This window comes from Zeus faber (genome assembly GCF_960531495.2).
Source record: "Zeus faber genome assembly, chromosome: 6".
In the NCBI taxonomy this organism is placed as follows: Eukaryota; Metazoa; Chordata; class Actinopteri; order Zeiformes; family Zeidae; genus Zeus; species Zeus faber.
In genome coordinates, this window is record NC_137201.1 from 3,369,934 (window position 1) to 3,395,525 (window position 25,592).

Genomic DNA, 25,592 nt, shown 5'->3' on the forward strand with positions numbered 1-25,592 from the left:
ATTTACATTGTTGCCTGCAATGGCAGTCATGGGCTAGTTTGTTTTTATTAGCGACACATCAGCACATCAGGTGCTAAGCGCAAGCAATCCAAATCCACTTGTAACATACTTGTTGATATGCTGTTATTTACCTTTACAGTTGTCCGGCCAAGCAAATCCTTGTTTAAATTGTCATTTAAATACAGCTTTAGTGCATTAATCAACACCGCCCTGACTAGTTTAAAATTTTGGTAAATATTTTATGAAGTAGGAATCACTAAACTATAATTATTATATTATAATAATATATAATAATATATAATAGATAATAATAATATATTATAATTATATTATAATTATTATTTCTCACCTTAGATTAATTTAACCCTAGTTGATTAAGTTAAATTAAAGACACAATTAAAGATGCTTGTAGATGTGAGTGGTTCGCTATTTACCAATTTAACATCAAAAGATTACATGACATTGGGCGCTTAAAAAATAAAAGTAATTTGCAACAGAAGATCGATTGTGATACAATTCACAACCGCTTGCCGTGCTCCGTTCCTCCAAATAAGACAACTAAAAACAGTGTTGGGATGGGGCACAGAGGAACAGGGCACGACTCCAAGTCTCCGTCCCATAAGGGATGGGTATCGTTAAGATTTTAACGGTACTACTACTCTTATTGATACTGCTTATCGATCCAGTACTTTAACGGTACTCTTAACTGTTCTTTTTCATTTTTTTAAGAGAAAAACTGAAACAAATTAAGAGCAGAATCAACACTGCCTTATTTTCTGCACATTGCTCATGGAGAGGGGGCAATCAGGGTGCAATCTGCACTCACTGTGCCATTGTAACTCAGAGCAGGGTCTCCTTGTGCCTGTGTGAGAGCCAGGCAGAGGGAGGTGACCCTGCCCACCTCACGTCTATTTCCATTCCGGCAGTGAAGCAGGAGAGAGAGAGAGAGGAGAGATGTCCATTCTGATAATGGTGAAAATGCTTCTTAGACAAATATATGCAGTGTTCAGGGCAAATTGATCCATTTCAGAGTTTTACTAAAAGAGAATGATACAAGGAAACAATTTTTGACCTGACATGGCCTTGGCTTATTTTCTGTGAAGAACATTAAAGTAAAAAGTAATTGAGTTCACATACAGTAATTTCCGGACTTTTAAGCGCACCTGAATATAAGCCACACCCACTGAATTTTTTAAAAATAATTATTTTGAACATAAATAAGCCGCACATGTCTATAAGGCGCAGGTGCCTACCAGTACATTGAAACAAATGAACTTTACACAGGCTTTAACGAAACACGGCTTGTAACAAAAATAAATAGGCTTTAACAAAACACGGTTTGTAACAAAAATAAAAAATTAGCGGTAAACAGTAGCCTACCAAGAAAGTCATTGGTCATTATCTTCCTCCTCCTGCACACTAAAACCTCTGAAGTCATCTCCTTCGGTGTCAGAGTTGAATAGCCTCAGAATTGCTTCATCCGAGGTTGGATCGTTTTCAATGTCACTCTCGTCACTTTCATCCGGAGGCAAATTCCCCGCTGAGCTCATGCTGCCCTCTTCAACACGCAGCAGTCCAGCCTTTCCAAACCGATAATAATAATAATAATAGTCGATTTTTTGACAATGCTCCATGCTGTCAGGACCCACTGGCAGACACCACGACGGTCCACCTCTAAAATCCTCAAACTTCATTGCGGTGGCGCTTGTTTTGGCTTTCAGTCGGATCTGCACAGTTGAAACACCTCGGCCGTCTGCTCTCTGTGTGTTGACCCAGTCTTCGAGCTCATTTTCTAGGCCATCTGCTTTTCTTCCCTCTGAAAGCTTTTGTTGTCCTTTTGCACTGAGTCAGTTCCTCACGCTGCCGTTTCCAACGTCTTATCATCGAGTCATTAAGGCCAAGCTACCATGCACCAGCTCTATTTCCTTTTCCAACAGCCAGATCGATCGCCTTCAACTTGAAAGCTGCATCATATGCATTTCTTTGTGTCTTTGCCATGATGAGGGTGACGAAATGACGACCGTAAATGATGGGAAGTTTGAGCTCGCTCGATTTAATCTAAACAGTTACATTGTTTCACCTTAACCCGTTCGGCAATTTCATCGGTCTAATGAAAGCTTCATGCCGCCAAAAAATTGAGCACCGTCACATAATGTGTTTTTTGCTCAGTTTTTTGGCGGCATGAAGCTTGTGAAAGCGGGAAAAATCCATCATTTAGCTGCGTCATTGGATAAGCCACGAGGTTCAAAGCGTGGATAAAAAGTAGCGGCTTATAGTCCGGAAATTACGGTACTACAATTGTCCGACACATTCATGTCCTTCATACGATGTACACACAGAAACACACACTCACTCACTCACTCACTCACTCACTCACTCACTCACTCACTCACTCACTCACTCACTCACTCACTCACTCACTCACTCACTCACTCACACACACACACACACACACACACACACACACACACACACACACACCTGCTATATTGTTACAATCCAAGCACCGACAAGATTGATGATAACAAAATAAAAGGGAAAATCAATTGAGAGTTCAAAAGAATCATCATCAATTTAATTTAAAATTTTCCTAGATATGATTCATGCCATCCAAGTCTTTATTATGGTGGATTTTTACATAAATTATAACTTTATCACAAAAAATGTGTGACACTTCCATTGTTAAATGTGATCTAGCAGAGATTAATTGCAAGCATTAATCATATATGTTATCTATATTGTTTGGAATTGAGATAAAGATGATATATGTTAAAAAGGAGTTTTTTATGTAAATTGTTATTTCTGTATTGCTTTTATACATATATATGAAGAATCTTAGATACCTACAGACGGAGAGAAAGAAAGAGTGTAGGAAAGAAAGGAATAGGAGCGTTGGGTAATGTTGCATATATTAATGTATTATATGTTGTATCGTATTTTAAAAACAAATATAAAAAATATAAAAAATAACATCAAATCTAAATAAATGAATGTAGCTCTATGTACAAGATGTGAGCATATTGACACTCGGACGCGATCAGCTATCCCCGCCCCCCAGTCAACAACTGTAACTCAGGCGTTAATCACAATCAGCGATTAATCCCCCACCACGGTACACTAAAGGGTCCCGGTTAGGGGGTTTGAAAATGTGGTCACCTCAGAAGCTTTTCACTAATTGAATCGTGGAACTATTTTTGTTGGCATTGCTGAATAGAACAAAATAGTCATGATCTTGATTCATTACTTGATAAAACATATTTGTACAACTGTGGTATACCAGACATATCAATCAACAATGACTTATATTTATCGCCTGTTGGGGCTACAACCAAACCCTATAGGACAAAAATGGTCTTTACTACCACTGAGGCCATTGCTCTTACATTTCCAACCTTTAATAGCAGCGGAGAAAGCTACTCCTGTTTTGTGCTTGTGGCTGTCAATGACTTTCAAGCCGTCTCAAAATCAATAGGCCCGCAGTTATGCTGTGAACATTGACCCAGGTGGTTAAATAAAGATTAATTACCACCAACATGTCAAGAAATATTGACCGGCCAAGTTCCTCGTGCCGTCTATTTCCCCTTCTCTCTCACTTCACTTAATTTTCCACCGCCTGCAATCATTTCCCCACGTACATGTTCATAGCCGGCGGTCACTTTCAGATGGAGCCTGTGTGCAGTGAGTCCAGCATTATCTTAATGTGGTACATCTTTAGTAAAAATGACCTTTAAAAGCAAAAAACATCATCAGATTTAATTTGCATTTATACTTTTATTTGCATATATGCTACTTTTATATGGTATTTTCCAGTCTGTAATTCTTCTCATACTATAATGGGAAAGTGATCGCCTTTGCAACTCTAATAACACTCATATTATCATGCATGCATATTATCCGACAAAAGCCCCACTTTTAATTTTTTTTTAAACGAAAGTTATTGACTTTTAAACTCATCAATTTATTGATTTTTACTAAGGTACACTAGAATTGCATTCACCCCGAAACTCATGAGATTGTTTCAGGACATTGAAATGAAACATTATGGAAAGTGTTGCTAAATTGTTAATTAGTAATCACATGGTAATAATCTCTACTTTACACCTTATACCGATACATGTAATTGATCCTGCGCATAGAATCACGCTTGCGTACTCTGTATATTTAATATTTGATTTATTTGGCTAGTAGTATATAGTAGTAGTATTTGTTCTTTTGCATATGGAGCTTTGTTATTGCCTGTTTTTTTGCCTGTACAGCAATGCACCTATCAATTCTCACCACAACAAATTCCATGTGTATGTAACTGTAAACAGATAATAAACTGATTCTGATGTTGATTCTAAATCAAGTCACGCCCTTTATTTAAACTCCAGCAGGCACATAAATGTCATATGAATGCCCTACATTATCAAGGGTACATTCGAACATCCCATAATACCTAAGTCTATAACTGTAACTTTAACTCATAAAGAATCCTGTCAGGCACATTAATGGGGAGTCATAAAAAGACTAAGAGAAAAGACAAGAGACTTCGCCATCGCCTTGTAACCAACTGCTCCAATATCTGGTTCGCTTGACGAGGTAAGTTAAAAAAAAAAAAGAAGAAATTCAGATAAAGGGAGTTGATGATAAACAGTCTGTTTATCAAAATGATATTTTGATAAAGAGACTGTTTCTCAACTTAGGCTTTATTAAAATGCTGTTGAAAGGAAGAAATGAAGTTTTTGGGGATTTAGATGTTTGCGCCTTTGACTGCATTGCAGGCTTGCGAGATTTTTTTAATCCTTAACGACAATGAAAAGATTGAGCAGCGCATGTTTAATGATTGAAATTTGCAGATTTTCAGTTTCTTCTGTGCAAACACATTACAACTGCTATCTTTGAGGAGCACAACGAGAGACCAGAGTTGCCCCTTTGCGAGATCCTCGCAAAGGGGCAACATATCTCATGATATTTTGACATCAAAACAAACATGGAGGTCTTACGGCTCACTATCGTGGTTGTTTGTGCAGCGAATTTGCAGCGCTGACATTTTACACTAATTAGACACTCATTAGTCAGCCACCATTCAAGTCCCTCCTCCATTTTCAAGTTGATACTTTCTTTGGATTCGCCATCTTGCAAGTGCACAATCCCATTGGCTGTTGAAAATCCCCGTTGCAATTTGAGGCTTTGACATGCACACACCAAAGGTGTTTGGAAAGACTAGCCCCACTAAAACCAAACATGTTTGATTAAATCATGACTTTGCTGATTGGGATTGTATTGAGACGGATTTGAGTCTTTCACAAACACACATATATCAATGACAACTACAATTTTACAGCATGACTCCCCTGAACCACCCTGGACTACGCTTGACTCAGCCTGATCTCAAATCGTTGCCAAATCGGCCTTGAAAATCACTTAATGTTAGGTTTGGTTGTCCCGTGAACCTGTTCTAAATTATGAGAACCAACATTTTTAATAAAGCCTTAAAATATATGGTGGTTACTTACTGGTGCACAGCAGTGCAGTAAGGGCATCAATCGCCGCCCTGGAAAAAAGGGAAGAGGGAGGCTGTTAGTCTCTCAATTCTCTTTTGTTCACCCTCTCCATCTTTCTCTCTCTCACACACACTCACACACACACACACACACACACACACACACACACAACACACACACACACACACACACACACACACACACACTCACACACACACACACACACACACACACACAAACACAGCTCACATACATCATACTTCATCTTTTATGCATTCTCTCTTGTCCCCATTGTGTGTCTATTCCCTTTCCAAGACACACACACATGCACAGACAAACTTTCCCCCCGCTGAAAAGCCCGCTTGAAACCAAATCACAAACTCAGCATTTTACAGTTCACAGTTTCCAGCCACGCTTTTTACTTTTCCCCCGACTGTGTGTCTGCGATCGCACACCACACACACACACACACACACACACACACACACACACACACACACACACACACACACACACACACACACACACACACACACACACACACACATACACACACACACATTTTATTTGGGTGGGAACGTACATCAACTCGCTTGGGTCTTCATGCTGTATGTTAAAAAAATGTCAGTGATAACGACGATGGCAGACAATTTGTTTCTGTCTAAATCTGTCTCTATCACAGTCTGTGTCTATGTGTGTGTGTATATATATATATATATATATATATATTGTTATGATAACACATTAATCACCAATGGCGGCATTCAAACAAACTCCCATAAATTCCCCTTTTGTGCTGATGTATGATGATAAAGTGGTGGGTGACAGATGCACATAAATCAAACTGCCCGCCCCCCCATTAAAAATACAGAAAGGAGCTGTTGACATCCTGTGAAAATGGCATCACAGTCAAAGAAAGCTGAACTGTAACTTGTTTACCAATGCAAGTTAGTAGTAATAAGGCAAAGGTGGTCATTCAACATCTTAATAGCAAATGCATAAATGGGAATTAATGACAAATTCATATTTCAGCTCTGTGGCTCTGCTTGGCTATCATAAATGTAAATGTAAATAAATGTAAGTAGATTTTATAAATTGCTTTGGATAAAAGCGTCTGGATAAAAGTGGATAAAAGTGACTGTATTTCTGGAATGAAAAGAGTCAAATCAAAACTGTTTTATAAACAGCCATTTGCGATCTCACCCAACTCTTGCCTATATGTACTTCTGTCATCATTGATGGAGCCATACAAGTATCATCGAGCAGACACTCTCATTGTCTTAAAGGTTAATGCTTTTCCGCCAAACTGGCATTCAAGGAATGCCTGGAGCAGATGCTGTAGGGGAGCAGATGCTGTAGCGAGGGCAGATGCTGTGGCGAGAGTGGGGAGCAGATGCTGTAGAGAGAGCGGAGCCTGATGTGACCTCGCCAGAACACGGAAGTGAGTGCAGATCCAACATAGCGACGCCAAGCTGCACGATAAATGCGAGAATACGCCGTAACTCAAAGCATCCTCGCTCCATCATTGCTAATTCTGAACACTTCAGGTACCAGCAAGGAGCTGGTTAAATGCAAAGGACAGGAAATGAAGGGAACCACGTTGGGCATGAATGAACAATTCCCCAGGAGATCAGCGACTGACAGAAGTTCCTGTACCTATCCTAAAGGGGAAGCGGCAGAAGTGTTAAAGGGTATTGCTGGTTGCAAATAAACTATACTTACACAATCTGTTTTTCTGAGACTCATCCACTACACCGTGGTTATTCTGAGAATTATGATATGCGAGATGTAGAAATTAGCATTCCATCTATGTCAGGATTGTAAATATTGCTCGCTCTCTCATCACCTCACCATCCTAATCCGTCCCTTACTACTTCTCCCATCATTCTCACTCTATTCACTCTCTCACTATAAGTTATGTATGGCTGACTGCAATATTCAGTGTTTATCTTCATCTCATCATGTCAGTTTTTTGTGTAGATATGTATCCCTAGTACTCAATACAAGTTTAGACTGTTCACAAACTAGAGATAATTACAAGTCCTGGAGTCCGTCTGACAGTATCAAACAATGACTGTAATGTCCAAAATCACTAATCCTAATCCCTATCGTAATCTCCGATCATGGGCGAATTAGTTTCAGCCTCCTTAATAAAACCAACCCGAACCCTCCTGGCAGGTGGCGGTTTAACACCTCACTTCTGACGGATAAAGAACTTAACTTAATTGAACTGAATGACTCTCCAGAATTATCACCATCCTTACTCTGGGAAATTGCAAAGGCAGTTCTGAGAGGTAGTATTATTTCTTTCTCCACTCACAAGAAAAAGAAAGGACAAGAATGCCAAAATAAACTACAACAACTAAAAGACCTGCACTCCCAACAAGCCCACTCACCCACTGAATCAGAAATGAGATCCATCAATTAAATATGAACTTGATAATATCATCCATCAAGAGACATTCCAAGAATTCCTCATGCAACAAACAGAAGTCAATTATTTTGAATTCAATGACAAATCAGGGAGATTTCTTGCTAATCAATTTAAAGGCAATCGAGAAAAAACACTTATCACAGCCCTCAAAGATCCACAGGGTAGGATAACACACTCCACAAGATATCATGAAAATATTCAGAAACTTTTATAACAAGCCATATTACTCAGATAATGAATCAAATATATCAACATTAACTCATTCCTCGATGACATCGACCTCCCACAACTATCCACAGAGCAGGCTACTACATTAGATCAACTCCTAACTGTAAAAGAACTCAGGAAAGCTCTCTTTTCTAGGCCCATCAATAAATCACCTGGATAAGATGGCTACCCAATGGAATTCTATAAATACATCTGGTCACTCATATCCCTACTATTCATGACAATGGTTACGAAGATTAAGTCAAAGAACACTAACCAGCAGAATTGAAAAAGTAATTTCATACATAATTCACCCAGACCAAACAGGCTTCATCAAGGGTAAACACTCATTCAGCAATGTGCACCATTTATTCAGTCTGATCAGCATATCTCAAAGGAACAACTTAAATACCGTTATTGCTTCTTTAGATATCGAAAAAGCGTTTGATAGAGGACATATCTCTTCTGCAACCTCAACAAATTTGGCTTTGGAAAGTCACTGATTCAATGGATCAAAATTCAGTATACAGTAACACACCATCTGCTTCTGTCATCATCAATGGTTACACTTCACAGCATTTCACTTTACAACATGGCATAAGACAAGGATGTCTACTCTCCCGTTTAGTATTTACCATCTCTATTGAATCCCCTTGCGGTGGCCATCCATCAAAACAATAATATCATTGGCATATAAACAGGAAACTCTGTTCACAAAATCAGTTTATATGCAGATTACATTTTATTGTATTTACGGAACCCAATGTCATCCCTACCAATCTTATGTCAATCTTATATCTAAATTTTCAGCCATCACAGACTATTAGATAAACTGTACTAAAACCATGGTCTTACCACTCAGTGGGGAAGACTGGAAAGCTGTAACCCAGAAACTTCCCTTTTCCATCACGACAGGAAACATTAGATACATTGGTATTGATATGTCCACCTATGATATGTCCACAGATTTATTTTCCCTTAATTTTACTCAATTGCTGAAATCCATCGAAGAAGACCCCACTCGATGGAACAACCTACCCATCTCACAAATTGGCTGGAGTAGCAGCAATGAAAATGAACATACAACAGAAAAAAACAACATATTCTGAATTACCCCAGTCCAACCAACAGCCAACTGATTTAACACTCTGGACTCTATAACCAATAAATTATTTTGTAGACACAAGAAACCGAGTATTAGTTGAGCAACACTACAGAAAAACAAAGACTGTGGAGGCCTAGCAGCCTTCAGATACTATGACTTGGTAAACCACCTTCAATTTATGGCTACAACCAAACAACAATTAAGCCATGGATGGCTGGATATTGAACAAACAGAATGTCAGGAATTATCAATATCTGATCTCCCATTCCTTAATGAATCAATAATAAAAAATATAATTACTTTAAAAACCCATGTATCGCAACGACTGTCAGCCAAGTGGAAATTCAACAAACTCAGTAGCTCCACTCCACCTCCAAACAAATTCACTCCAATTTGGCACAACCCAGATTTTCTAGTTAAAACCAATAATCTTTACCTTAATCCAAAGGTATGATATCGGTGGTCACAGTTTCCTGCAATACCTTCATTTGCACTATAAGAGTAAAAAAATAATTAACAAACAACATCCTCACCATCCCAACCACAAAAACTCCTTTTAAAAACAGATGACACATTGTCTTTAGCCACCATGGAATGGGAAAGAGACCTTGCTGTTTCCACCAATATCTGGGAGCTTATTTGCATCAACACGTTTTCTATGACCCGCAATTCCAAAATGCAACTGATCCAGTATAAGATTTTACACAGAGCGCTTATCACCCAACACAAAATGTTTAAAATGGGATTCCTGGATATAAACGCTTGTTCTCATTGTTACCTCAATACCAGATATGACTACTTTCATGCCATCTGGCTCTGCCCACCTATCCAACCATTCTGGACAAACATCACACAGAAGCTATCCTCCTTGGGTCACAGCATTCCAGTTTCCCTGCCTATATGTCTCCTCTGCAATCTCTCCTCAGTTGACCCACCTCCCAAACATCAGCAACCCATTTTGATCGCCCTAACAATTGCCACGAAAATAATATTACTCAATTGGAAAAACAGAAATACTCTCACCACATCCCAATGGTTACAAATATTAATAGAATATATCTCAATGGAAGACTATTGGCAATATCCAAAAACAAAGTTGATTAATTTGATGAAATATGGGCTACTTTTATCAATGACATAACTCTATCCATCAACACCTGAGTCTTAGTCCGTACGGTGTCGTGGTATCTCTGGGGCTATGGGGGTCTCTCAGGTCAGGGCTCTGCGGTTAGGTGGGTGCTGTGTACATTTAATATAATTATTTATGATGTTATGTTTGTCTCGGCTGACTGTGTATTTAAAAAAACACCCATGTGACTTTCGCAATTGAGGACCTATGTTGGTGTGTGTGTGTGTTTACCAAGGTCAAGAATCTTACACCATGTTAAATTATGTTAAATGATGATAAATGATGATGTTAAAAAATGCTTATGGTGGACGGGGTGGCTTAAGTAGCCACACCTGATGCTGGTTGGTTGGGCTAACGAGCATCAGGTTTAAAAACCCCGTCCACACACTCCGTCAGGATGGGAGCCCGGTGTCATGACATGTTCCATCTGCTCCTGGCTAATTCCACCCAGCCTCATCTCTGCAATAAACTGCTGTTATCAACCCCCTGTCGTTTGTGCCGGAGGGCCCTGAACACGCCACCCAAGTGGCGTGTGTTGGCGAAACTGCCACAATGCTCTACACATATAATTCAACCATGACTTTTCAATTACTTTGACCGTCTTTTAGCCAGTGCCCCAAATGTCACTGGTCCTCCAGAGAGTCCAGTGCAGACTGCCTGTTTTGAGAGCTTGGAATCTCAGCAGTGAACCAACTGGCATTCATCAGTGGTATTCGCAAATCCTCATTGATATATCATGGTCAATTTGCTCAACACACACATAGAACATGACTTATTGTACCTTTGAAGGATGCTTTTTCATGTTCCTCATATGGTCTTGTGGTGTATTTAAAGGTGCTTGATTTTAAACACTTGCTCCACAGTCGGGGGAATGGTCAGCTCTATGTGTAGATACAGTACATGCAATGAAATCAAATTGTACTGTTTTTGAACTATATGACACCTCCGTGTCAAAGTCTTCCATTGGGATTTGGTTGGATAACTGGATAAATGTCCGTGTTTTCAGTTTACAGCCAATGGTTTAACCACTTTTAAACCTAGGCTGCGCATCCAATCCTTTTTGCTATGACTCCACCTTGCAGAAAACGGCTGAATAGAGTTCTGGCTGCTCTCACAGGAGGCATCCCACACCCACCTTCGATGGAGAAAAAAGCGGCATGCCTACGGGGAGCGAGACATGCGTCGTCTCCAGGTGAGCTAGTGTTCTAATCATTTAGTTTTCCAGGCATCCCAGTCTATTAGCTGTGCAAATAGTTTGATTGTTACCAACTGAGAGAAAAAAAAGAAATGAAGTTCTGTGCCTTCTGTAGCAGACGAGTATGTCTTTGTTCTAGGAAGCTGCCTTTCTCGGTGTAGAGGTTTCTGCCGTTGTGTCTGTGTGTGGAAGGGAGAAAAGAAGAGAGGAGGGCTGCATTGTTCTGCAGGATTTCTACAGAATTGTTCTGGCTCACAAAATAGATTAGATTAGCTAGATTAGATTAGATGGATTACTTCATTGATCCCCAGGGAGGCTCGGCGGTTGGCACTGTTGCCTCACAACAAGAAGGAGTTCCTGAGTCCAACTGGGGCCTTTTCTGTGTGGAGTTTCTATGTTCTCCCTGTATTCCTGTGGGTTTGTTGCCACACTGAGAAGACGTGTGTTGCAGGTACACAATCCTGCCTTTGCTTGTTTTTTTTTTAACTGGAGTTGAGCCCCTCGTGCCAGGCTACAGCTGCCTGCTGCTTCTAATAACTAGGAGTTTTAGTGATGAAAGACTTGGAACGATTTGTTTGCCGCAAACAAATCTTTGAAATCACTCAGGGGTCAGTAGTCAATCCGCCAAAAGAATCATTCTTTTGTGACTCTTAACTGTAGCCGCTTCGCATTCCAGCAAAACAAATCATTTTGACGCAATTAAATTACTCTAGTGAGAATTTCATTCACAGCTCAAAGCCGATCCAACTGCTCCGACTCATTACACCAACTGAATGAAACAAGTGAAGATTTAGCAAATCTTTTTTCTGATTTAGTCGTAAAGAGCTGATTCAACCAGATCAGATCGCAACCAACTAAATTGGTAGTGCTACATGGTGGCCTCAGTGGAAGAGATGCGAAAGGCCCACTCTTGAGCCAAGGTTTGGTTTGTCTGTTCTGGGCTACTGTAGAAGAAACATGGTGTTTCAACATGGCGGCCTCCGTAAAGCGTACCCGTGCCCATGTAAATAACAATGGCTCATTCAAAGGTAACAAAAATACAACTTTTTTCATCAAATTTTCATGGGATTATACACAAATTAAAATATGCTTCTGAATAATTTATTCCATTTCTGCCAAGTCTGTTCCATAAATTCTACACACTGCACCTTTAAATAAAGTCGTTCTTATGTGTTCAGTGTAAATGTTTCTGTAAAAGCATTTATGTTAGGGAGCCATTATAAACTTCACTTAATTCATGAATGATCCACACTGTACATCTGAGTTCCCATGTGTGTGATATTCAGAGTTTAGCTTGCATACCTTAATGAAGATGGCCCAAGCTGTTTGCCGTAAACAGCGGAGCTATAAGGGCACAATTTACATTTCCCTGAGTTTTCTTTCCTGAGATTTCCCCCTTGACATCAACACCTTTGCATATTTCCCCACATTCATCCAGGGCTGCTTTTATGGGAATCCTGTCGGGCGAGGATGATTAGAGGGTAAACAAGTAAAAAATATTCTTTGCTAATTTAATTTGAGTTCAGTTCAGTTACGTGGCTGGGTGTAGTTCACCAGGCATAAAAGAGCTACTAGGCACCCTTGGAAAGAGGTTGATACACCAGGCGGGATTTGTGAGAGTTGATTTTCTGAGCACTTACTATTCCAAAGCACCCACCAAAAAAAGTGAACATGGCATGAACCATGTGAGAACACAGAATACAGTAATCACCTTATCATGAACATCAAGTGTTCTGGTGGCACTGGTAGAAATGAGTGTGTGTGAGCCTTCACTAGCAGACTCAGGGTCAGATTTATGTGCATGAAAGGCCTTTCATGCAAGTTATTCTTGCAATCCACAGGAAATTAATGCCTGATTTAATTAGGCAACGGCTTAATATGGAATCAGCGGATGGGAATGCCTTCGAGTCACATTTCTGCATGTGAAGCAAAGCTTAAAAGGTACAGTTGAGTGGTGAAATCATTGTGGTACACCAAGGACCACTTAACCAGGGGAATTAAAAATAAGAGGCCAACTCAATGATCCAGAACTGAAAATATTGGTTTATTAAGTGATAGAACGTGAGAAAAATTTGGAGGGAGGAAATGCAAAGTCACCACAAAGAGTGTCAGAGCACCTATGGAGAGGGAGCCGACCAGAACTTGTCCAGCAGACGTTGATATCAGAGCATGATATAGTGTACATTGCATCTGAAAAGAGGTTCAATAGAAACACTGAGCGAAAAGGCTCAGAATCCAGAGATATCCATATGGGATATTTAATTTATTCTGTTGAGAATAAAAATTGTAATTACTCTAATTTGCAAATTCAGACACTTGTGGCATCATGTTTGCTTTGCTTGAAACGTCTTTTTGCACTGAAAACAGATTGTGGATTTGTCCCATTACTTGCATTGAACTCCTGATGAGGGGAGGGAGGCGCGCCTCCAGTATGGAGAAAAGGCGAGACTACTGCAGGGATTAAAATGACCTATGTACTGTAATACATGAGGGTGCATATAAAAAATGGATAAACCTTAAAACATCCAGAAGCTTCCCTTGAAGGTACATTACATCTAGCCTGCATTTACAGTAGATGCACACTAATCATTTATTCATATATGACTTATGTACAGTTTATGTAAGTTTAGTCACATCTATTTATTTATTTGTATATATTTTGTCCGATCTATTTTACTGTGTGATATTCTAGAGATCGAGGCACTATTGCAGCTAATTGGCATTCACCCCTAGACCTTACAGGACAGTTGTTTTGGTGTTGGTTGCCCTCACAGTGCAATAGATTCCAATTACCACAACAGCCTCCACAGAGGCTCGTCAAGCCTTGACGAGGATTGAGAGAAGTGTCGCAGTGACTCGGAGCCTAAAAAGCTGTAACTCTCAGCAGCAGTGGAATTGGTGGATTTATATTGCAGCTTTAGAAGCTCTGATTGGCTTTACTGCAAAAACTTTTTTGGACAGGAACCAAACAGAATGTCTGCTGCTCAGGAAGCTAAAGCTATACGTGGACATATCCTATGAAAGACACTCCCTATAATAGTTTCTCAGCTTCACCTGCCCTACTCACCTGCCGGTCACTTTATTTTATTGTAAGAAGTTATTTTATTCAAAGCTGTATTCTTGCCTGTATAATAATGTGCCCATAATTTCATTTTTTCAAGTAAGTTCTGTGAAGTTCAATCTAATCAGCTGCTGATGTACTGGATCTAATTGAAGACAGGAGGAAGAGAACCACTGCTTTTGAACTTCTCTCCCATCATACCCTCTGGATTCAATCTCTATGATAATCTGCCTTTTGCCAGAGTAATTCTCACCAATAGTGTAAAGTGTTTTCGAACCAGCAGATTGAAAAACAATTTGTCTTGCCTGTTCCTGTGCCATATTCATGTATGTTATCCAACTAGACTGTTGTTGTAATTTATTCATACATTTTCATTGGATTGTCATCAAATGTGTCACAAATGATCAGAATATATGCGTGTTTCTTAGATTTAGCAGAAGTAAATATGCTTACGTTATTGGTTTAAAATTATAAGAAAAAAAGAGTGTTGCAAACCACATTTTTCTAATCAAACTTCATGAAGGGTTATTGAGTTTGAGGAATTCAATTGTTATCAAAATTGCAATGACATAATCAATATTGTTGTGGGACAGAACATCATTTTGTTGTTTGTCCTGGATGATGACAATGCAAATGTTTATCAATGAAGATGTTGGTCATTTATCCCACCTCTAAATAGCCATTAGTGCAACCAACAATGGCCCATCAACACTTTTAGTTCAACAAACTGATTAAAGGAAAAATGTTGGCGCCAACTATGATGATGTCCATTAAGTCTATTAAAACGACCCTTTTGCAAGGAGCCACATGCACATACTTGATGGTATTCAGGCGCTTGGTGGTGTAAGGAGAGATGAGGTGGTAGATGACGTCCAAACCATGGTTCTCTCCAATGAGGTTTGACGTGGATACTGAGAAGAGATATGATAACAAAAAAAAAGCTAATTAACAACAACAAAAAAATAAATAACATGTTATTTTGGATAATTTCATTAAGGCTGGGGTGGCAAGAGTACTGACTGGAAACCCTTACTTGGGTAAGAGTACTGCAGAGATAAGGTAATTACTTTCTGCGTTACTTTTTTCACTCTGAATGTTTGGGTGAACACAATCTTTTTGAGCTGCTGCCAGGATATATATTTATATATATACAGTATATACCCAAAAATAACAGACAAACTCAATGAATTAACAAACCCCTAAAAAAACGTGTAACTTGAGACATTTAATGAGCAGTACTGCCATCCGCATCATTCGTCTTTGGGCACACGAGCCAAACTGCAGCTATAGTAAACATATACACAGAAATGCTTTGTTTTGATTGTCTCTGGGGTTCAAACTTTCAAATTGTTTGTGCAATCTACATGGATTGATGTATAATTAAACGTTTTCAGTTACAAAGAGTTGAAAAAGCGAATTACCGTGAGACAGGCTGTTGAACTGTTGGCTCTAGTCTAGGCTATGAACGTAAATGGGTATTACTCATAAATATAAACCTATGAGAACAAAAATGCCTCGTCAAGAAGATCTCGTTGTAGCTAACAGATGCACTGAAAAATCAAAGATGAGATGAAACCAATGTGCTGTTGGTGAGCTTTACATGGGGCTGGTGATGGTTTAGGAAATAAACAGAACGATGGGAAAACATACTGCGCTTAATGTTTGGAGTTGATCTAACCATCTATCGGAAGTTCTCTCTCCATCTACTTACGTATGTTGGAAGTTCTCCATCGATCTACTTATGTATCTGTAAGTTCCCTTTTGCACCATCAATCTGAAAATTGTATTTATCTATCAATCTGAAAGTTATGCATGTATCCATTTTGGAGGTGTATAGCTCAACAAAAGTACTCTATCTATCCTCATTAAGGAGTGATGATAAGTCTAAGAACGCGAAACAACGTAACATACAGATGTTACCCAGCTGGGGTTATGCTACTGTAGAACCTCTTCATCTTCACCCATAATTTGCACAACATGCATTAGGTCCATTTCCTGCTAATGCTTGTGTTTTTTCACACTTCTGTGGGCTTCCGGTGAAGGAATACTTGAATAATAATTACATTTTCAACTATTTCAGAATAACACCTTTGGACTTGAAATCCAATGCAAAACAAAATGTTAGGACAAAGGTAATATTACGTTAAGAGTGCTATGTCCTTTGGGCAATCCAGCAAAATTGGAATTCGAAAGATTCCCGGTAAAATGTTTTAAGCTTAAAGGATATGAAAATCTTTGCTAGCTTGCGCTAAAGACGTGAAGTCTGAGCCACTGGGATGTTCAGAATACCAACAATTCAAAGGGTTGCACTATAGAAATGACAAGGAAAACTACAAAGTGTTTTACTTTAAATGCTAGGGGTTGAGAAGAGTACAAGCACGTCCGCCTGTGGCTATCATCAGTATAGTCTGTTAGATTAAAGGAATACATTTGATTAAATGGATTAAAACAATACACAAAGACAACATAGACATCTGGTGGCAATTTTGAAACTGTGATGCCAAAAAAGGGACACTTTCAACGACTCTCAAAAGTCAACTGTGTCTTTTTCCTAACCTCTTTCAGAAGGCCATCTGCTTGTCACCACTTTCTAAATTTACATAACTGTTCATCGATAAAATTTCAGGTATTTCAGTTCCCCGGGAAGACAACACTTCTTATCTTGTTTTGCCTGAGTGGACGCCTCTGTCAAAACCAAATCGTTGAGCGTCCCATAAAAGCGCCATTTCCCATGAACAGAGACTCTATTTTTAAAATGGGCATGTATCCAAGCTTTTATTGAGTCGTCAAAGGTGTCACCCAATAAAGTTTGTCTGTGTCACACAAGCATTCCGCCCCATATATTACTCTCGACTCTACATAAACTACGTAGTTGATGCGCTTGGAAAAAATTATAAAGTTTACAGGTGGAGTGTTTAGAATATGGTGGCATCTAGCGGTGAGGTGAAACTGGACCCCCCCCCCCCCCCACACACACACACACACATCTTCCTTCACCCCTCGTTTTCCAATGAGGTAGGAGAAGCTACGGTGGCCTTCAGGTGCCGCGAAGAGCCAGTGTTTGGTTTGTCCGGTCTGGGCTACTGTAGAAACATGGCGATGTAACATGGTGGCCTCCGTGGAAGTGTACCCACTCCCTATGTAGATAAAAACGGCTTATTATAAGGTAACAAAAACATGATTATAACTTTCACTGGTGTTGCCTGGTGTGAAGCCATCTAAGCCTACATGACATGCTGTGATTGCTGCCTGATAGATCTTAAATGTCAAATTCCACCCAGCTTTCCAGTGTCTAATTATGTATCCTTGCCTGCCTGGTTTGGACCATGTTTCTGCGTTTTGGATTCTCGATTTACCTTTCGCCTGCCCCTTTCGAATTGTTGGCCTTACTGACTGATATCCTGGTTTGACCTCCTCGTCTGTCTTTTTCCTCGCCTTCTACCTGAGCCCCATTAAAGAACTGTTACATCTACATGATTTGTCTGCGGTTGTGCTGTTGAATTCAAGTCGGTCTCAGCTGTTACACGGGGCCAGCCATTACTCCTGCGCAAATGGGGAGGACCAGGGGAAAGGGCACGTCCTCCGACATAGCCCTCCTTTTTGCGCCAACGTGCCGCTTGCTTCGTGACGGTGGCCAGGGAAAGCTGGGTGCAGGCTGGGTGCTCTGGGACGTCTTCAAGCAGAGCCACCAGGTATGTCAAACAGGAGCGGTAGAGGTCTACCTTCTTCCTGTGGTGTCCACAGTCTGGGTACACCTTCCTTAACGCCATGTATATTTGTTTATTCAAACAAAAGGACAAAAAACATTAACACTCTACTATCTCAACAAACGGGGCTCGAGCTGGTGACTCACACCAACACGTGTGAGTTAGGAACCCGAAAGGCGAACAGTATAAGCTGCAAATTTTGCGAATTTTGAGAATCTTGATGTTCGATTCTTCTTACTTCAAGTAAGAAAAGAGGAAGAGGGGAAGGTGAGCTGCAGCTACAGTAGGAGCCACTTGACTTTCCCAGCTGGAGGTCTCTCAGCTGACAGCCAAATGGCAGCCAGCTTCCAGTCAGTTTAAAGCCAGTTCCCAGTCAAATATCAGACCTCTCCCAAGCTCTCAGGCTGACTGAATTTAAAGAGTATTTAAAGAGTATTTAAAAAACAGAATTTAAAAAATCTAAAATGCAAAGGAGTAATGACGTATAAATAATATAAAAGTATTTACCTAAAAGACAGAATAATATACAGAGGACAATGACAGTGAGTCAACTTGATAGTGGACATCTTAAATAGTCATGGGCCACAACAATACAGTGTCATACTGAATGGCAAGATAGACAGTGTTGTAAGACAAACACTGAAATGTACGACTACATAAGAGGTAAGGCAAAACAGGTATGCAATGCAATTCTGTATACATTAAAGTGACTAGTGTTAGATTATGTAAACAGCAGTTTTCCTTATTTCTATAATGGCCAAGTGTGTGGTTCTAGGTGTATAGGTTCTAGTCTTTGGCCTTTTGTTTTCAAAATGAGGGTCTTTGAACTATCTAATTGGATTTTACTTAAAATATTTGTGATAAACAGTCCACATAACCCCCCTCCCATTTAATCGATTGATTTTCCAAATTTGAAAAAACAACATTGGCACAATAAAATATAAAAAAATCAATAGATAAAGGTGTGGGGCTTCCAGATCTGTTGGGTGACAATGATCAGCCATTAAGTTCAAACAAAGAGAGAATAATATAAGGTAATGATAATAATAATATAAGGTAAAAATAATAAGATAATTATTTTATAAAATATATATAAAATTATACATGATTTATTACATACATTACATTATGATATACAGATATACATATATATATTCCCACATAGAATCTCCTGGGACCTCACAATACATTGCAGTGGTTTCGCACCGAACAGTTGTGGAGATGCCCTGAGGGCAACTTGTAACTGGGGTGGTGCCTGAAAACTAGACACCTTCAAGGGCTTTTCTTCTGGTTGTATTCACACTGGAACACTGAAGTGATGCTGTGGCTGACAAAGGGGCGTGGTCAAGCATGGTTGGTCAAGCATGGCATGGTTAATGTTTATCTGTCTTGCAGAGGGGATCGGTGCACAGGCTCGTCAGCAGCCCAGCAGTGGAACGCCATTCCTCCTGCTCCCGAGATGATCATTAGCAATCTTGTTATTACACCGCGTTCCAAACTATTATGCAAATTGGATTTAAGTGTCATAAACATAAAATGTTTTGTATTTCAATTAAACTCATGTATGGTATTGTGTCTCAGGGCTCTTTGGATCACTAAAATCAATCTCAGACACCTGTGATAATTAGTTTGCCAGGTGAGCCCAATTAAAGAAAAACTACTAAAGAAGGCCACAGGTTTCAAGCAATATGGGAAAGAAAAAGGATCTCTCTGCTGCCGAAAAGCATCAAATAGTGCAATGCCTTGGACGAGGTATGAAAACATTAGATATTTCACAAAAACTTAAGCGTGATCATCGTACTGTGAAAAGATCTGTGGCTGATTCAGAGCAGAGACGGGTTCTTATTATAATCTTATTGTTCTTATTATCTGATTCTCAAAATAAAGGCATAATGAGGAAGGTTTCTGCCAGACAAATTCATCAGATTAAGAGAGCAGCTGCTAAGATGCCGTTACAAAGCAGCAAACAGGTATTTGAAGCTGCTGGTGCCTCTGGAGTCCCGCAAACCTCAAGGTGTAGGATCCTCCAGAGGCTTGCAGTTGTGCATAAACCTACTATTGGGCCACCCCTAACCAATGCTCACAAGCAGAAATGGTTGCAGTGGGCCCAGAAATTCATAAAGACTCATTTTCAAACAGTCTTGTTTACTGATGAGTGCTGTGCAACCCTGGATGGTCCAGATGGATGGAGTAGTGGATGGTTGGTGGATGGCCACCATGCCCCAACAAGGCTGCGACGTCAGCAAGGAGGTGATGGAGTCATGTTTTGGGCCGGAATCATGAGGAGAGAGCTGGTAGGCCCCTTTTGGGTCCATGAAGGTGTGAAAATGACCTTGGCAAAGTAGAGACATATAGATATAAAGTTTCTGACTGACCGCTTTCTTCTATGGTACAAAAAGAAGAACCATGCCTTTCGTAGCAAAATCGTCTTCATGCATGACAATGAACCATCTCATGCTGCAAAGAATATCCCTGTGTGGCTGGTATGGGCATAATAGGAGAGAAACTCATAATTTGGAATGCGGTGTATAATAATTAGCATTCTGTAACTTATACTTGTGGCCAGTGTACCTTATTGTTTAAAGTGGCAATAAAAAACTCTCACCATGTTGGCGCATCACAGCCAGAAAGACTCCCTCTCCCTCCCTAAACCCTTACCTGTAGGCAGAGACCCCCACAAGTGACGCCTGAATGGGGACCCGGGAGGAGCAGGGCGCAGAGTGAAAAGTGCCCAGGAGCCGATCTTCTGGCAGCAGAAATGCCTCGCGGACCTGGAGGAGGAGCCGGACTACCTCCGCTGCCAGCTGGGGCATGCCCTCTCCAGCGTGAGCTCCATGGACCGGCTGGCAGCCCGCTGCCGCCGACTGGGAGCCGGCCAGACGACCAGACCTGTGTGCGACCCCAGGGATTCACCGGGTCCGCAGCCCATCGCGGTTCCTCAGTAGAGAATATCCGAGGGGGGCGTTACGTCCGTCCCCAGTACCCACGCAGGAGTCCCTGGGTGCCCAGCCTGTCGGTGTGCCCCGGAGGACAGTGTCAGGGGGAGCGTTATGTCTGTACCCAGGAAGCACGCGGGATTCCCCGGGTCCCCAACCTGTCGCGGTGCCCCGGAGGACACTGTGAGGGGGGGCGCTATGTCACACCCCACAACCCATGTGGGATTCGCCGGGTCCCCAGCCTGTCCCGATGTCCCGGAGGACAATGTCTGGGGGGGGTGCTATGCCTGACTCTAGGACCTACGTGTAAGTCACCTGGTTCTGTGGTGCTGCGGGACGCTCTCTCCCCTTCCTGTGCTGTCCCTTCTCTGTCCCCCCTCAGCTTCCAGGAAATCAGGGAACTGTGCACACGTCTTGGCAGGGGTTCGAACACTGAGGGCGTCCCAAGCACGACCGCCAGGACTGTCCTTGGATGGAACTTAGCCTGTTGCCCCCCCCCCCCCGGTCGGAAAGGGGGCTACCAAGTAATGGTAAGGCTACAAAGGGGTAGACCTCAGGCTTTGCTGGACTCGGGCTATTCGCCCGCGGTTCTCGGGCTGACGATGGTCCAGCAACGCCTGGTTTGACCCAGGGCTTTGGTGGAGGCGTCACAGGTGGAGGTTTATATTGTGTGCATGGGGATATTCACATGTATCCGATTGTCCGGCTTGAAATTCGTGACAAGGGAAAAAAGCATTGGATACAGGCTGCGGTTAGGTCCTGCCTGTCGCACTCCCTGATTTTGGGCATGGATTCAGAGAGAGGCTGGGGTAGTGCATTCACGGCCGGTAGGGAAATGTGAGTGTTCATTCGGAGCGGTCGTCGGCAGGCTTGATGGGTGCAGGGGCGGCAGGAATTCAAGTAGGATCTCCCCCGGTTCCCTTAACCTTCCCTATCGACGATTTTCCGCTGGAGCAGTCACGAGACAACGCCCTATGCAAGGCCTTTGTGGGGGTAGTTAAACTCGATGTCGTATTGACACGCGTGGAAGTCATTCTCGCTCACCCGTATTTTTCAGTGATTAGGGAGAGGTAATAACAAGTGAGCTGTGACACAGAAAATTGCCCATTTCAATTGGCCGGGCATTTGGGTCGATGTGCGTAAATGGTGCGCTGCGTGTCCTGAGTTCCAGTTAGTCAACCCTCCGGCTACGCCAAGAGTGCCGTTGAGACCCCTCCGGGGGTTCACCAGATGCAACAGTTCATGCAAAGGCACTGTGATATTGCGCAAACCTGGGAAACCTGCACTGTTCTCCATAACAGAGAACGATATCCAACAATTCCCCCAACTAAGGAAGTCGAAAGAAAAATCAGCAGGGGTGTGTATTAAGATCTTCTTCATATTACAGACGCCTCAAGCTGTGTGCGACTTTGCTTCCTTATCGTGAACGGCAGCCTGTGTGGGAATTTTAAAAAAGACGAAGAATATTCCAAAACATCACTCTATGAAATGGAAGTAAAGCTTATCCAACAGAAAAAAGTAAAAGGGATAAGGCATATCCATGTCTCATTATTCCTGCTATTATCATTACATTCCATGTATGGGGATGTTATTGGTGTCTTGTTCTCGGGCTTATTTAAATTTTTTTGTTTCTTTCTTAGAAAACAGGATAGTAGCATGGTGCATTCCACAAGGAACATATACAGACCCGTGAATACTTAGAGATATTAAAGGATAATGTTTCTGTCTGGGGGGGCTCCTTTTATTTGTTCTAGATCCATAGAGCCCTGAAGTTTGACGTTGGGTGTTGGGCATGCAGAAAACAAAAAAAAGCACTGTTGCCGCATCGTGAGGAGTCCTTGGCCTATATGGCAGGACAGAAGTTAGGATGGGATTTTAACCGCCACAGTAATATTCTTTTTGCATTTGTGAGCTATTTAATGCTTTCTACAGCTCTCTATGGTGAAACGCATTGGTACGACATTCATTACCGACCATCTTTGATTGATTTTACCACCAAAAGTTTCAAGCTCTTAACAAAAGTAACAAAGTGGCTTGTGATTGTCCAGAGTAAGTTATCTATATATAAAAATCTTCTGTATCAAAACTTTGATTATATTATTGACGCTAGCTAGTAGCGGCTCACATATTAATTACTATCCGCACTTTCCATTTGGAAGACAAATTGAGGGAGGAATCAGGAAGGAGGCAGAGGCTTTTGCGCTCCCGCTTGGTCATAAGACATTCCAACGGTCTCAAAGTAACCAGCGGAGAGCCACAGGATGCCATTGAGTATATATTGGTTGGTATTCATGTCTCATTGTGTCTTTGTGTGACCTACCTGAGGAGCAGAAGATCTGGATGACCCAGAGGCACGCGGCGGCTCTCCTGCCATGCTTGGTGTTCTGCTTTAACAGGTTGAGGGTCAGAAGCACCGCGTCAGCATCCTCCGCCTTCACACCTATACGGTGATCTGGACACACACACACGATGATCATTTAAGGTCTGAATTGGATCACTTCAGGTATTATGCATTTATTGTAAAAAAGACACACAAAAATAAATAGTTTCTGTATGGGGAATTTCGTTCATTTATAGCCTTTATTACAATTGGATTCAGTTCTAATCTTCCCTTCAGTTTGACTCTTTTTGAGATCCAAAAAGAGACTGACTCAGAGACTGAGAAAAAAATGTTGTTAGATTATCCAACTCTTGTTCATTTCATCCATTTGACTCTTACAAAAAGTTACGTGCAAGAAAAAGGGTTTGGAAACAGGGGCCTACAGTATTATGGGCCATTACTATATTAAACAGTGCTGTATGTTTATGTCTATGCTTCAATGAAGTCCAATGGGGAAAACTTTGACTTAAAAAAAAACGTTAAATACCCCATGCCAAAACGGGAAACAATATAGTCAGACAGCCTTTATATTTTCATATGACCCCCCCAGCAAGCAATATTTTAATGAGGCCTTGGTTGCGAAATAGCAAAGCATCATTTAACTGAAGCCTTTAGTATTCATAAGAGTTCTGTCATGCATTTACAGGGCCGATTTACAATTGATTTAAAACATTTACAATTGATTGGGTGATGGTTTAGTTTATGGCTTTTTTCTGCTTCTGTGCTTTGACTGAAATTGCCACAAGCTGCTCGGTTTAAAAAGAAGGGCAACAACTGAAGGACAAAATGTCTGTTTTTTCACTTCATATCTTTGTATCTGTTGCTGTGAATGTGAGTCATGAGTGAAGCAGGCCTCCAGGGTAATGCTCATACCGCAACCACCACCACCTCGAACCTGTACTTCCAGTACCTCGGTAAGGAAATGTCTAATTTCTTATAACTCCATTGTTGACAAAAAATATAAAATAACATTAAACACAAAACTCACATACTGACATAGTGCATACATAGACCCGCCCACCTCACAATCAACAAGGGAATTAGATATATAGAATATGTATAGCAGAGGAGCAGGTGGCAGGAAGTAGAGGACAGCAGATGGCATTGGGGAACTTACAACAGGCAGTCCTTAACTCGCAGAGCTATGCTAAATATTTCCATTCAACTTCTTTCTGCACTCAGTCACCGTTAGAATTATTTTTCCGCTAAGCGTGTTTGGCAGGTGGGCTTACAACCAGTGTTTTATGGCTTGAGCGCTTTTGTTTATCAGTCCCTCATCTTTCTCTCATTTTCAAGTGATGACCAAGATTGCGATTTAGATTGGGACTCAACTCTAACAAAAGTAAATTGGGCTGAAGTGCGAGCAAACTACGCCGAACTGAACTAAACCCAGCAAAGTGTTTGGGTTGAAATGAGTTGTTCTGAGTGAATGGGCTGGTATTAAATTAAACCAATAAGAGGTTGTGCGCCTGATTGTGTCAGTTGCTAAAACATGGTGTTAGAATAGGGTGCACCTGTATCCTATATGTTTGTGACCCACTGCAGACTTTTGGTACATTTGGTGGCTCTTGACTTTTTTTTCCCTGCTTTATTTGAAAGTGAAGAAACAGAGCCACAAAACAAGGTGCAAATCAAGCAAAAGTGTGTGACAAACTGTGTTTCTGAGATAATCACCCTAAAGGTTTCCCCCGACATTTGGCTTCTTTCAGCCAGCTCCCAGAATACAAATGGATAGAGGACCAACACAGCCACATGGCTACTTGTCACATGGCCACTTGACACCCTGCTGAATGGGGACTTGACACCCTGCTGAATGGGACAATCTCTGCATTGTTCTTGTGTTTTGAGGAAATGTTGAACAGTGTCATCGACACACAACATCTTTTGTTTTTAAAAAGGCTTTTATTTAAAAGTAAGAATACACATGTTATATATTATCATAAAAGTGGAAT

At 41.0% G+C, this 25,592-nt stretch overlaps 1 protein-coding gene across 1 annotated transcript in view; it reads right to left on the minus strand.

Moving 5' to 3' along the window:
* The window catches only part of agbl1 (AGBL carboxypeptidase 1), a gene marked incomplete at both ends in the record, with an annotated part of 253,871 nt that overhangs the window by 182,420 nt on the left and 45,859 nt on the right, over window positions 1-25,592 (minus strand). Inside the window, 3 exons of the mRNA XM_080002341.1 lie at window positions 5,499-5,536; window positions 15,435-15,528; window positions 23,581-23,712. Coding sequence (XP_079858467.1) covers window positions 5,499-5,536; window positions 15,435-15,528; window positions 23,581-23,712 — 264 coding nt within the window. The remainder of the gene's footprint in view (window positions 1-5,498; window positions 5,537-15,434; window positions 15,529-23,580; window positions 23,713-25,592) is intronic.